This window comes from Papilio polytes, unplaced genomic scaffold (genome assembly GCF_000836215.1).
Source record: "Papilio polytes unplaced genomic scaffold, Ppol_1.0 DF821400.1, whole genome shotgun sequence".
Classification (NCBI taxonomy): Eukaryota; Metazoa; Arthropoda; class Insecta; order Lepidoptera; family Papilionidae; genus Papilio; species Papilio polytes.
In genome coordinates, this window is record NW_013527804.1 from 3,738,060 (window position 1) to 3,752,828 (window position 14,769).

Below are 14,769 nucleotides of genomic sequence, written 5' to 3' on the forward strand. Positions count from 1 at the left end.
ATAAATTAAAAGTGGTAGTGCCGCTTTAGCACTGCAGGGCCGGCACCCCCCCCAGTCATACCACGACCACACAGAAGACAGGCGTCAAATGGAAGCAATTCCGTGTACAGTCTGATGAGTGTGGTGCTGGAGGCCTAATTTAAGTCCCTTTCTCTTGCCACCCTTTTCTTATAAGGAGAGGTTGGGAAGAGGAAGTGGATTTGACGGTGGAGGAGATGCATAGGAAGGGGAAATATCCCCTTTATGTACGTCTCCTCCTCCGTCGTATAAGGGTAGGCAACGCATCTACATTTGCGGATGTCTATGGGCAGCGGTCGCTTCGCCATTTTGGCGGTTTCAGATGGCCGCTTGCTCGTTTGCCACCTTATGTTATAAAAAAAATAAAATTAGTCACAACACTGAAATTCAAATTGTTATTAAGCAATCTTCAATATTAATTTCCAACATCCAGCACTAAATTCCACTTAACAATTTCAATTTCACAGAACAGTCGAACAAAACGGTTAAAATTGTGTGTAGACACATTTTTAATTGTATATTGCATGTCCAATTACAACTGAAGGTATGTAACGGCTTTAACATTCGAAAACAATTATCATCCATTATTAAAAAGTAAATAACAAAATAAGCATCATATATATAAACGTTGGAATAAATAATTTACCGTTTGATTCCTACAATCGTGTGTTATTTTAACTGCAAATTGTTTAAACAAACGTAGAAAGCACTAATTTCAGTGAAATAGGATTCAATATTTGATATATCAAGATGTCTGAATACAGCTCTGGGTACCAAATGATTCCGAAGCGCCAAGACATTTGATTACTTCTACTTTTACAATTACTTAGGATCCTGGTATACTATTTTTTTTTTATAACAAAAGGTGGAAAACAAGCAAGCGGCCACTTGAATCCGCCAAAATGGCTAAGCGACTGCTGCCCATAGACATTTGCGATCGCAGATGCGTTGTCTACCCTTATCCGACGGAAGAGGAGACGCACATAAAGAGGATATTGCCCCTTCCTATGCCTACACCAAATCACTATACTATACTATAGCATATTAAAATTTAAGAATAAGCCCCAGTGGTAGAAATTAAGTAAAAGGTTAGCGTGGTATGGACATGTTATGAGGGGTGAATTGTATGTAACAAGGACGTTAGTTATGAGTGTGGTACACCGGTAGAAGACGTAGAAATGGATGGATTGCGTGAAAGGTGACATGAAGTGACTTAGATGACGTATGATAGAGTTATTTTGAGGACAAAATTGGTGCGTCTGACGGGAGTAGGATAAGGTAAGGGTGATGATGATGATTTACCTGGTATAAGTTGCCGTGCGCACGCGCAGCATCGGAAGCAATCGATGTGGTATATCTTCGTTTTGGCGCGCATCACGAAGTCGTTCTTGCTGAAGGAAGCTCCGCATTTATCACATTTCGTACCGAATAACCTGTCAATATAACACTGTTAAAAGAAATGTAAAAAGAATAAAGAAATCTATTATTATTTATAAAATCTTCCTTTTTTGGTGATTAATGCTCGCTACTTCGTCTCGTGAAATAAAAACAAAAAAATAACCTATGTTAGTAACTGATAACGTAGTTTTTTAATGATGATTTTTTTTTAAATCGGCCCAGTTTTTGAGTTATTTAAATACATACAAAAATATAAATCTTTCCTCTTTATAATATTATAAATATTTGATAAAATAAAAGCGTTGTTACAATGTTCGTTTGATATCTTGCACTCTTATTTCGCGCCTAAAATCTGTGTTTTTTTTTTAATTCAAATTGTGTCTATTGCTTTCTTAACAGCCAGTACGATATTAAATATTCTGTATTTAGTTTTGCAACTTATTTTACAAATAACTTCCTTATTCATTATAACTATTTGATTTAAAATATGTTTTTATTTTTAATTAATGAATATTTACAACTGTTGCCAGCGCCATCTATTATCATTTGCTTAACCACCATTTTTACAATTTTGCGTGTGCAGGCGAAATTTCAATTGTCAGTTAGAACTGTTAAAATAAATTAAATAGTTAACATTATGCAAGCATTTTAATTTGAACAGTTTAGAGAGTATTCAATTGCCTTAAATACTACGGAGATTTGAAAAACTTTTCATAGAAATTGCAAAAATAGTAAAAAAAGGTTTCATATGTTCGTTCAGATACTTTTATTCATATTTAAAAATAATAACAATTCATATATCTTTTTAAAACATACCAAAAAAGGTTCTTTCTTTTCAAAAAAGTTTTTTCAACGGCTTATATAGGTATTCATGGTGTTAAAAATATACAAAAATTATTTCCTCTTCAAAATTTCCCTGTATGTTTTACTAACCCTACCTACCCTATGTATAGGCGATGCTTTTAGCGGTATTGGTCGGGGGTTGCGCAGTAGGGGATGGGGGAGGACGGGGGAGGCTTTCATCCCGTAAAGTGCCGGTCAACAACCTCCCCGGGGGTTGTTTCAAAATGTACTTAGGGTTTTGCTCGCTTTTCAATGCTTTTCCCTTTTATATAAAATCGATTTTATGTAAAATATTAACGCCTATGCAGTTAATTTTCATAAATAACCTTTTTGATTATAATTCTTGTAATATTATATTTTACAATTCACTATCGGAACCGAAAAACATTGGAAAAAATGTTGTTTAGTAAGTTTTAAATTCTGAATGAAGTCGCAGGCGAAAGCTAGTTTTTAACGGAATGTAAACTCTAAAATAGTTTTTATAATGTCATAGGATAGAAGACGCTGGCGCTCTCTCGTGTCGGAGGCCAAGACCCACTTTAGGTCGCTGCGCCAACGCAGTAAGTAAAGTGTCACACGAATACTACGGGAGCTACGTATATATCTCACTAATATTATAAATGCGAAAGTTTAGATGGATGTTTAAGCCTAAACGGATCTCGATGAAGTTTGGCAAAGACAGAGGATAGACTAAAAGAACACATAGGCTACTCACTTTTGTTTTATTTATTACGTGCGGACGGAATCGCGAGCGAAATCTAGTAAACCATATAAAGATTGTCTACCCCGTATTTGTTTACTGCTTTGAACATCCTAACATTTCGCGACGTCCCGATTCCATCCTGTCATTGCAGTCGGGGCTGTCAGCTGTCAGCTGTCAACTGTCGGCTGTACAAACATTGGCCACACAAGCTGAGACAAGAATGGTCAGTGGGGAAACATTGTATGTACAGAATTTAATAAATAGATCTCTTGTCTATATTGAGTATGTATTTTCGATGGGATAACTTTGTATTAATTAGCTTTAAGAGGCTAAAAAATTTATGTCGAAATTCCGGTTTGTTAGTTATGAATGTGGAGGTACATCGGTAGACGTAGACCTAGAAAGAGTTGGATGGATTGCGTGATGACATCAAGAAGGGAGTTATGACTGAGATGACGGATGATAGAGTGCTTTGGAGGACGAAAACCCGGTGTGCTGACCCTACAGGAGTAAGATAAGGCAGGGGAGATGATGATGAAATTCCGATTTGTTGCTAGTCTCCGGAACGGCTTAACGAATCTCGCTGTATTGCATTTAAGTTTTACAATTCTGCACAAACCGAGTTTCGGGCGGCTAGTACAAAATTATCTAACTTAGTACATCAAATATAACTTAGGCGTAGCTGTCAGAGGGTGAGATTTGCGCCCCGACGACCCCTCAATTAGCGTAACCTGATACCGCATCGCTTCTCCTTTTACTGCAATGTTTGTTAAACACACAGATGCGTTAAACATCTGCGTATATACAAGTACGTTATGATAATATACACGATAATTTTATAACTTATAGTATTACTATTTTGCTCGCGACATCACTGCGTAAACATACCTTTTTTAAAGGTACAAGAATGTTTGAAATCGATCCAGTAGTTTTTAAGTTATTTCAATACATACAAAAATCTTGATGAAAAGCACAGATGTAGAACAAAGTCTGGAAGAACACCAAGGCTATTTGTTTTGTTAATTTTAATTCCACGCGGACGGACTCGCGGGCGAAAGCTAGTATATTATAAAAATACTAGGTTGCGCCCGCAACTCCGTCCGCGTGGAGTTCAAAAAAACAAAAGTTAATAGCCTATGTGTTCTTCCAGACTATACTCTACATCTATACCAAATTTCATTGAGATCCGTTCAGCCGTTTAGGCTACAAACTCGAACATCCATCCATCTAAACTTTTGCTTTTAAAATGCGTTTACATTGTTATGTATATCATAAACAGCTTAGCGATGTTTGTTATAAAAACATAGCCTATTTATTAAGTTTATTTAAATCCGCGAGAAAGTCGCGGGTAAAAACTAGTTTGATCTATAAATATATCGTGTTATTTCAACATTAGTAGAAGTTGAGGTTAAATATTCTTATATATCCGCTGTTTACGTCGGTAACTATATCCGATGCACAAACAACGGTTTCCGTCCTGTCTGTTGAAGGGTTGAGTTAAGAAAATCCTTTACTATCGGATTTTCAGTGTAATTTAATATTTATTTACTGATGTTTTATATTGAACTAAACTTTAGGTATAAAAATAAGGCTTTTTAGTGTATAAATACGTGTTATATTCAGCTGTTGCCCGCGATTTCCTCCACGCAATATTAAGCTATTCTTCAGAGAAAGTACGGTCGACATCGGTTCAGCGGTTTCGGAGATTGCCCAGAACAAACGCGGCTTGTGGACAGACAGACAAAATTTTAAATGTGATTTTCGTTAAAAGCAACGCATACGTCATCTTTCTAAAATCTAGGGTTTTGCTTTTGATATTACAGACACTCCAATTTTATTATTATGTATAGATTTGTGTGATTCGTAACATAACCTCAAAATTTAAATCCGTTATTTCCACTTTTAGTAAAGTGTTAATGAACATTAATTATTGTTTATGAATCTCATCAACTTCCTTCTATCGATGCGTTTGTCTGTCAGCGCGTCCGGAGGATGTTAATACTTCGATTTTGTTTCCGATTTATAACGTTTAAAAACAAAAATTGATTGATGTAATTTATACCGGTTTGTTTTTATTATCTGTATATTGCCCAGGCCTATTTAATTAACCATTTTTTTAAACGAAACCTAACCTAAAATACAAAGATTTCAGTTTTGATTATTTTCTTAATTTTTTTAAAATCTAACATAAAAATACTCACAGTTATTAAATTGGTCAATACGGAGATTAAAAGTGTTGATTTACACAGTTTGAATAAAAAAGTGTAATAGAAAACCCGCTTATCCGGGCCGGTGTAAACGAGGACAAACATTACCATAGACATATCATGTTCCCGCCGCCCGCCGCGCTGTCAAACTGACGTTTGTTTTGGCGCCCAAATACATAATGCTCAGTCAAACTCAGTTTGTTTTCTCTGAACATCACTGTATACGGCGGCAAAATTATATTTACCTTTGCTAAAATGCTAGCTAAAGGATTATAGAGTTTATTCCGTTTGTAATAAGGTTTGAGGTTATGAGAAACTGTTTATCGTGTTATACTGCAGTTTGTTGATGGTAATTCTATATTTTAGCATTGGAATCGAGATGGAAGGGTGAAATGGTAAACATATGCGAGTTATTTTAGTGAAATCATCTTTGGTGTTGTTTTGAAAAAGTGGCGCCGAGTTAAAAATGACTGACGTATTATGGAATAGATTTTTTAATGCAGTTCTGTGTAAACGAACTATAATTAACCGTTTGTAAGCTGCGTTTGACGGCGTGTTTGCGTGTTCGTTTGACGTTCGATGTTTGCTATTTCATGTTGAATTTAATTTGTTTGAATTGCTTTAATTAGAGTTTATATAACTTGATCTCGTTTTGTGGAATTCGGAATAATATTTATGGTAGATTTCTATACCTATGCTGTAATGTTTTTACTTGAACGAAAACTTAGGGCTTAGTAATTCATTAAAACCTAGTTACCTGCCCCGGATTTGCCTGGGTTGGTCAGTTTTAGGGTTTCAGAAATACGCTGTTTATTAATGTTATAATAAAATATAACATTTTCACTCAGTTTTGATGTAACTTTCTTATAGGGAAAGCATTTTTAAAATCGATCTAGTTTCAAAGTCTATTCAAAGCTAACAAATAATCAAATATCATTAAGTACTAGCTTTCTCCTGCGACTTCGTCCGCGTGGAATCGAAAAAACAAAAGTAGATAGCTTACGTGTTCTGCCAGAGTATCCTCTACATCTATGACAAAAAGATAATAAATACCCTTTTCTTATAAGGACGGGATGGGAAGGGAAAGTGGATTCGACGGTGGAGGAGATGCATAGGAAGGGGAAGTATCCTCTTTATGTGCGTCTCCTCTGTTAAGGGTAGGCAACGCGTCTGCAATTGCGGATGTCTATGGGCAGCGGTCGCTTCGCCATTTTCGCGGATTCAGGTGGCCGCTTGCTCGTTTGTCAACTTATGTTATAAAAAAGATGACATAGATCCGTTCAGCAGTTGAGGCAACAAACTCTAAACTCTATCTAAACTTTCGCATTTATCTTTACTAATGTTATAAAGATGAAAGATTTGTATTTTTGTATTAAAATAACTTTAAAATTACTTGTCCTTTTTTAAACATTCTTTGACCATTAGAAAGGTAATTTATCTTTAAGTAATATAGAGCATATTTTTTTTATTTCACTCAAAGTCTTGAGCAAACACGGAGAAAACTCATCTTGCAACACTTTCCTAAAATTATTTCCCGAAGTGTTTAAACTTTACCCCTGCAGTACCTTGTGTAATCCCGTTTGCAGTAAGTTTTGCCGTCCCTGACGAAGCACGTGCAGGATTCATCAAGGAACTGCCTGCACTCCTGGCACTTGAGGCAGGCTGCGTGCCACTCGAGGTCGGGAGCCACGCGCAGGATGTACTGGTCGTGGATCTGGCCGCCACAGCCCACGCATAATGACAGGCGGAGTTTCTCTAAAAACAGAAAAGAGGTTGAGGTTACTTCTATGCTAGTACTAGATGTTGCTTGCGACTTCATTCGCGTGAAATTAAGAAAACAATAAAAAATACACATGTTATTGATAACATAGCTTTTTAATGGTGAAATTTAAATCGGCCCATTAGTTTTTGAGTTATCTCAATACGAAGAAAGATCCAAATATTTCCTTTATATTACTAGCTTACACCCGCGACACCGTCCGCTTGTTAAGAAAACAAAAGTCAGTATCCTATGTATTCTTCCAGACTACCCTCTACATCTGTACCTAATTTCATCGAAATTCGTTCAATCGTTTAGACTTCAAACTCTAACAAACATCCATCTAAACTTTCGCATTTATAATATTAGTAAGATAGATTTTTTGCATCGAATTTCCTAATATAAGGGGTCCCTAATAACCTCGAGGCTGTTGTCCCAAATTAAAAGGAATAATACGAATTAATAGTGAAACATAAAGGCATATAACAAAGGAATTATGAATATATTATACATCGTGGCGAAATCGATAAGTTCTGTGGGCGTGTTGCAGTTTGTCCCGCCCAACTGACGGACAAAGCTCTATCCGTCTCATCTTCTGTCCCTTTCTAACTTGTAGCTTACAATATAAGGTAAAATAATTATAAGCAAATAAACAGTGATTAAGATTCACAAATAACTTAAATAGCATCGTTAAGTTTGCGGTTTCACTTTGATAAGTTACATTGATTATAGCTTTCGTCTGCGAATTTTCTAGAAAAGAATTTAAAAATGTAGAAAAAGGTTTAGAGAAAATTATTTATAGCTTAAATCAGCTATTTTCCTGTCAAAATATGTTCAGCTGTTTTTGATATCGGAACAAACGTAGCTTAAAGTAGCGTAGTTAAAAATCGTTTTTTTGATATCTATTTGATTTTGAGTACGAAATCTGTTTTTGGTCCGTAACAAACATTTCAATTATCTATACTAATAATATAAAGAGGAAAGATTTGTATTTTTATATGTATTGAAATAACTCAAAAACAATTGGGTCGATTTTAATAATTATTTCACCATTAAAAAGGTAATCTGTAACATAGGCTATATTTTTTATTATTTTTACTTTCACGGGGACGAAGCATTTTATAGATTGATGGATATCATATTATCAATTTATATTACAGGGATTAGAGAGAATTAATAAACACTAGTTTTCGCCCGCGACTTCGTCCGCGTGGAAATAGATAAATCGAAATCGAGTAGCCTAAATGTTCTTCCACACTATCCTTCACGTTTATACTAAATTTCATCGAGATCCTTTCTGTGGTTAGGCTACAAACTCTAACAAACATCCAACAACTTTCGCATTTATATTATTAGTAATATCAGTGAGATAGTGAGATTAAATTGATTTCTTTTAGTATTCAGTAGAAAACTTTCTTGTCTCTTGTCGAACGCGATTTTAAGAACATCGGCGTCAAGGGCTGGAAGCAAAAGGCCCAAAATAGACAGAAGTGGAGAGATTTACTGGACCAGGCCCAGGCCCACCCGCGGCTGTAGTGCCTCAGAAGAAGAAGAAGAAAACTTTCTACCGCTGTCCATAGAGATCCAGAAAAGAAGATCCTACTTTAAATCGACTGAGGGACGCACAGAAAGGACATTTCCCTCCCATCCACTTCCATAATATCTATAATTTTGTATTACATTTGATTTTTAACTATTGCTATTAATGCTTACAAAAACTTTGTTTTCAATGTTAAACAGATAATCAAAGATGTAATCTTTTCGGAGCATTAAATTTACAAACAGTTATACGCTACACATTAAGTTACAACTTGTAAGTAGGTCTTGCTTTAAGAAATAACTCGAGCTTGCAGCTAGTTTTTGCTGTAATTAACCCAAAAAGTATAGACAATTACGATTGTTTAAATTTAAAGTGGGTTCCGTATGTAATTGTTTAAGGTGAAGGGAAGAAAGAATCTTTATATAAATGGGAAGACATTCAATTTGTGTAAAATCTATATTGGACCTGTAATTTTGTAACTGAATGGCCACTGTTTGCCTTGTAGAGGCATTTACAAATTCACCGTGCTTGAGGTGGCCGAGCGCAGATGGCGCTTAGCCTAAACCTCGTTTATGAGTATCTAAACTCGAATGCTCCCTCAGGAGCCTCGGCTCGGGGCGTTACATCATTATTATTACCGGATTGGGAGGCCACCGAGCTTTTAGATCGCTTCGGTGGACGCTCCAGGGAGTGACTAGGCACAAGGGCCCTCGGGAAGTTACCTAATTTAGGTGTTTCTATAATTATCTTTGAAAAAAAATAATATGACTTTTTTTGGATATGCATTTCTGCATTAGAAAGATAAAATTATATACTTTCTAGCTGTAAAAACACAAAACGAAATGTTAACAATTTTGGATAAACTGTAAAATTAAACCGAGTAAAATTATTTTCTGTAATCTAAAAAATATAAAATACTAACTTTCTTTCGCGACTTCGACCGCGTGAAATAAAAAAAAAACAAAAATGAGTAGCCCATGTGTTCTAGACTATCCTCTACATCTATACCAAATTTAATTGAAATACGTTCAACAGTTTAGGCTACAAACTCTAACAAACTTCCATCTAAACTTTCGCATTTATAATATTAGTATGAAGTATGATGGTTTTTACTACTAGTACTAACAGATAATAAACTACTAGAAACGATTAGTAAATTAGTAGAACGAGTTTTATTATAAAAGGTGTATAAAATCGAATAGATTTAGAATATTAGATACATGGTTCTTTGTCCATTGTTTTACAGAACCCTAAATAATAAAAATGAATGCAGTTTAAAAGCATCTTGTGGACGATAATTAAATATAAGGAAACTGAACAATGTGAGAATAAAAATGTAATTATCTTCATTTAATAAAAGCAATTCTTAATACTTTAGAGTGATAATTAAACATTGTACCGATTTAATGTAAATAAAAAATCGCATTATTAAGATTCTCGTTATTTCAACTTTATACCGAAGTGACTGTATTTTGATAATTTTAATTACAAGTAATAATAATAATAGATATGGGATTGTCGTTTCGTTCCACGGGCTAATAGCGAAGAGCTTCGACCAACATCTCAAGAAGCTCTCGCTAGACAGTTGGATTAAGGGCCCGATTCCAAAGGCAGTTATTTTAGAAACCGCACTTATTGTGAGGTTCCTGTCTCTGCAGCCCTGATCACTGGTTGCTTGTGTCATCGGATTCCGCAGACAGTGGTGTGCTATTTTTAACATAATTATGTTTTATATTTATATATATCCGAGGGCCTAAATTTAGTTCCTTTTCCTTTCCTACCCTTTTCTTGACAGGAAAGGATGGGATAGAAAATTGGATTTGACGGTGGAGGAGACGCATGTCCTCTTTATGTGCGTCTCCTCCTTCTTCAATTAAGGGTAGGCAGTGCATCTGTAATTGCGGATGTTTATGGGCTGTCGCTTTTCATTTCGGTGGATTTAGGTTCCGCTTGCCTGTTTGCCATCTTATATCTTACTTCTTACTAATCTTACTAATATTATAAATGCGAAAGTTTGGATGGATGGATGGATGGATGGATGTTTGTTAGCGTTTGTAGCCTAAACGGCTGAACGGATCTCCATGAAATTTGGCACAGGTTTAGGGCATAGTCCGGAAGAACACATAGGCTACTTTTTATCCCGGGAATAGTTACGGTTCCCTTAGGATGCATTAATTTAGTTTTTTAATGTTTACTCGATCATTCTGCAACGGTTCAACATATCTTATTGAAATTTGGCACAGATGTAAAACAAAGTCTGGAGTACACATGGGATAAACTTCATCCCCGAGAAATGCCCATTCCCGAGGGATACTTAGCTTTAATTTAAATAGTTCGTACGTTTTCTAATACCACGCGAACGAAGTCGCGGGCAACAGCTAGTTATAAAATAAAGCCTTACTAAACATTTCCTAAACTTAATAACTTAGCTAACAGAGGATCTTGTATTGGATTTTTTTTAATTGCAATCGTAAAGAGCGACCGACTTCCTTGGCACTCGAGAATCCGGCCAACATGCGGATGCACTGCATCCTTACATACCTGTATGTCACCATCAATTGTGGAATACGCCAGTCAGGTAACTTACTAGAAGTTACAAGATAAGTGAAGTGAATAGTGAGAAATATTAACAATATTTAGTTGTAGACAGTTTATAAATTGTCGAATCGAAATTGTCAAATTGTGATCTTGTTTTTCTCATATTGTGAATAGGAAAGATTTGTATTTTTGTTTATATTGAAATAGCTCAAAAACTACTGGGCCAATTTTATTAATTCTTTTACTATTAGAAAGGAAATTTATCTGTAAATAACATAGGCTAACATTTTTATTATTTTTTTAATATCACGGAGACGAAGTCGCGAGCAATAGCTAGTTAATAATGTTATTGTCGTTTGTCATATTACTTTGTCTAGTAAGATGCTAAAAGGACTAAGTTAATAAGCGGTCGATGGCACATACTTATGTGTGTGTATGTGTGTGTGAGGCCGGTTTAAAAATGCGAGCGATAGAATTTATTGTGTCAATAATGGGCAGACCCCGTCGCTGTACTTATAGGGTTGCTACCATAGCGTTTAAATTATTTTTTATTTTACTAACTTATTTTGTATTAATTAATAACTTATACAATATTATAAAGAGGAAAGATTTGAATTTTTGGATGTATTAGATTCACGCAAAAACAACAGGGCTGATTTTAAAAATTCTTTCACAATTAGGAAGGTAATTAATCTGTAAGTAAACTATACTATTATAATAAAGCGTAAACACACACTTCTTTGTTGCCTAAGATGTCAGTAAATACAATATGTTTTGGAATAATTATTTTTTTAATAAAAAGCGCTACACTTACGTCACGCTTTAGGCTACATATTTAGGGGGTACATATTTTGGATAAAACCTTAATGTGGGAAAGAGACCATAAGTTGCTGCCAACATCAAGAAAGAAAGATTGCTAAGGTTTGTCATGTCATGTCATTTTGACATTTGCTATTGATAATTTGACAAATGTAAATAATTAAATAAAATTTTCATAAATTCACGCGGATAAAGCCGCACAGGTACAGCTAGTGAGTAAATAAAGGTGACCAAACTACCGCGCTAAGAAATTTGGAATCTTGCATCAGTAGATTTCTGTTATGTAGATTACTACTAAGTTACTTTAGGTGAGAGGTAGAAAAGGGGCGAATGTATGTTTTGAATTTTAAAACTCCACGCGGACGAAGTTGTGGGCAACAGCTATATCTTACGTTTTTTGTTATAATTAGATAATAGTACTAGGTTTGTATGTTCTAAAATAAAAAAGAGGTTTTAAATTTTTTTCGATCGTTTAGTTTTTTTAGGTTTGTCTTGAATCTATTTAAAAAGTCGTAAAATATTGTTTTTAACCAGTTTTGAGATGTTTTTTTTTAAAGTTACATTTTCTCTATTAATATCATTTTTATTTTAATTAAAGTGATACATATGGGTTATTTTTAACGCTTTATTTACATAAGTTATTTTAAACGAAATTTCTATGATAGAAGCTAACTATAACTGTCATAATATTGTTTATTTGACTTTCTCTCGTAAACCCTTAAAATTCTTGTATAAATAAATTAAATTAATAAAAATATTATTTATACTAATATTATTATAAGGAAAGACTTACATTTTTGGATTTTTGTATATATTGAAATAACTCAAAAAACTACTGGACCGATTTCAAAAATTCTTTCACCATTAAAAAGCTACGTTAGTAAGTAACATAGGATTTATTTTTATTGTATTTTTCACGTAAAGTCACGAGCAACAGCTAATTATTAATAATAAACGTATTGGATAATATAGAATTATTTTAATAAGAAAAATAACAAATATTTTGATATTTAGAAGCTTAGTTGATGAATAAATAATGTGTTTTTTTCCACATAATTGGGGTTATTTATAATCTGTATTTACATTTTTATTGCTTCCAACACCGGCTAGAATTCATTATAAAGTGTTGTCGAAATGAATAATTTTAAAATATAGTTTTGTCAATACCTTATGTCTTTTATTACGTTTTTATTAAGTTTTAATTAAGTTATAACTTTAGCTAGCTGGAAGTTATTGGATACAAATAAATCATATTTTAAAATCAATAATCTGATTTCTAATAAACTGTAATAAGCTTTATTTTGAAAGCAATAAGATTCAAAGTCATTTATATCTTGAACAATACTTGTAAGATATTGGTGTATTTTGATTCGTTAGGGGCTTGAAGCATCTACTAATATTATAAATGCGAATTTTAGATGGATGTTTGTTAGTTTGTAGCCTAAACTGCTGAACGGATATGGATGAAATTTAGCACAGACGTAGATAGTCTAGAAGACGACATTAGCTACCTATTTTTGTTTTAATTCCACGTGGACAGTCACAGGTAAAAGCTAGTTTAATATATATGTTGTCAGTATTCGTGATAGGCCGTCTAGAATAGATTTTCTAGTACAGTATTTGACAACAGTGAGACTGTCTCTTTTATGTCAAATAGAATGAAAGAGATGCAAATATCAATTGTCAAGTTCAATGTTCAGTTATATTAGCATTAGTTACCCGGATTTACTCGTGATTTGTTCATCTTTTGAATAAGCTTTCTAAATAAACTAGCTGTTCCAGTGCGACTTCATCCGCATGAAATGTCAAAATTCAAATGCACAAATGACAATTGCTTCCTTGATGTTGGTAGTAACTTATGGTCTCTTTCCCACATTAGGATTTTTATCTAAAATATTTACTCCCTAAGTTTAATGGCGTGAAAATATATAGTCTAAAGCGTGACGTAAGTGTAGGGCTTATTATTAAAAAAAGAACTATTCAAAAATATGCCGTGATTGCTGAAATCTTAGGCAACAAAGAAGTGTGTGTTTACGCTTTATTATAATAGTATAGATGACACCAATAATAGAGGTTTCACAGTTTTGTAAACAAGTATTTTTTAATACTAATGAGGTATTAATAATTTATATTTAGATATGGCTAATGCATTGCGGAAATGCAGTGTTGTTTACGATTCGATTGAATCAGATTAGGATGGGATTATAAAATAAATGTATTCAATGTAAATGCGGAAGAAGAAATCTTGTAAACAGACAGATTAGTTGAATCATGCACTTTCGAAACTGGAGAATGCGGATTTTATTCTAACACTAGCTGTTCCCGTGCTGCTTCATCCGCATATTATAAAAACTTTATATTATTGTTTACATTTGTCAAATTATCAATAGCAAATGTCAAAATGACATAACATGACAATCCTTGGTAATCTTTCTTCCTTGATGTTGGCAGCAACTTATGGTCTCTTTCCCACATAAGGGTTTTTATCCAAAATATTTGTCCCCTAAGTTTAATAGCGTGAAAAGATATAGCCTAAAGCGTGACGTAAGTGTAGGGCTTTTAATTAGAAAAAGAATTATTCAAAAATATGGTGTAATTGCTGACATCTTAGGCAACAAAGAAGTGTGCGTTTACGCTTTATTATAATAGTATAGATTATTATTAATCCGGGAGCTTTCATTTAGATTTATTTACTACCTATACCCGTGACTGTGTCCACGTGTAAATGAAAAACAAGTAAACCTAAAGAATAGTTTATTAATTCCTTTGGACTACAATTTAAATCTATGTTTGTATTTTTGTATGTATTGAAATAACTCAAAAACTACTCGCCCGATTTCAAAAACTTTTACACCATTAAAAAAGCTATGTATCAGTGAGTAACATAGGTTATATGTCTATTTTTTTTTAATTCCACACAGCCGAAGTTGCGAGCAACAGTTAG

General features: G+C 34.0%; 1 protein-coding gene across 2 annotated transcripts in view; it reads right to left on the minus strand.

The window, feature by feature from the left end:
• LOC106108991 (insulin gene enhancer protein ISL-1) overlaps positions 1-14,769 on the minus strand; it is a 41,924-nt gene that overhangs the window by 7,980 nt on the left and 19,175 nt on the right. For both annotated transcript variants that reach the window (XM_013290373.1, XM_013290372.1), the window contains exons 2-3: positions 6,735-6,924; positions 1,321-1,451 (exon numbers count right to left, since the gene is read on the minus strand). In XM_013290373.1, coding sequence (XP_013145827.1) covers positions 1,321-1,451; positions 6,735-6,924 — 321 coding nt within the window. The remainder of the gene's footprint in view (positions 1-1,320; positions 1,452-6,734; positions 6,925-14,769) is intronic.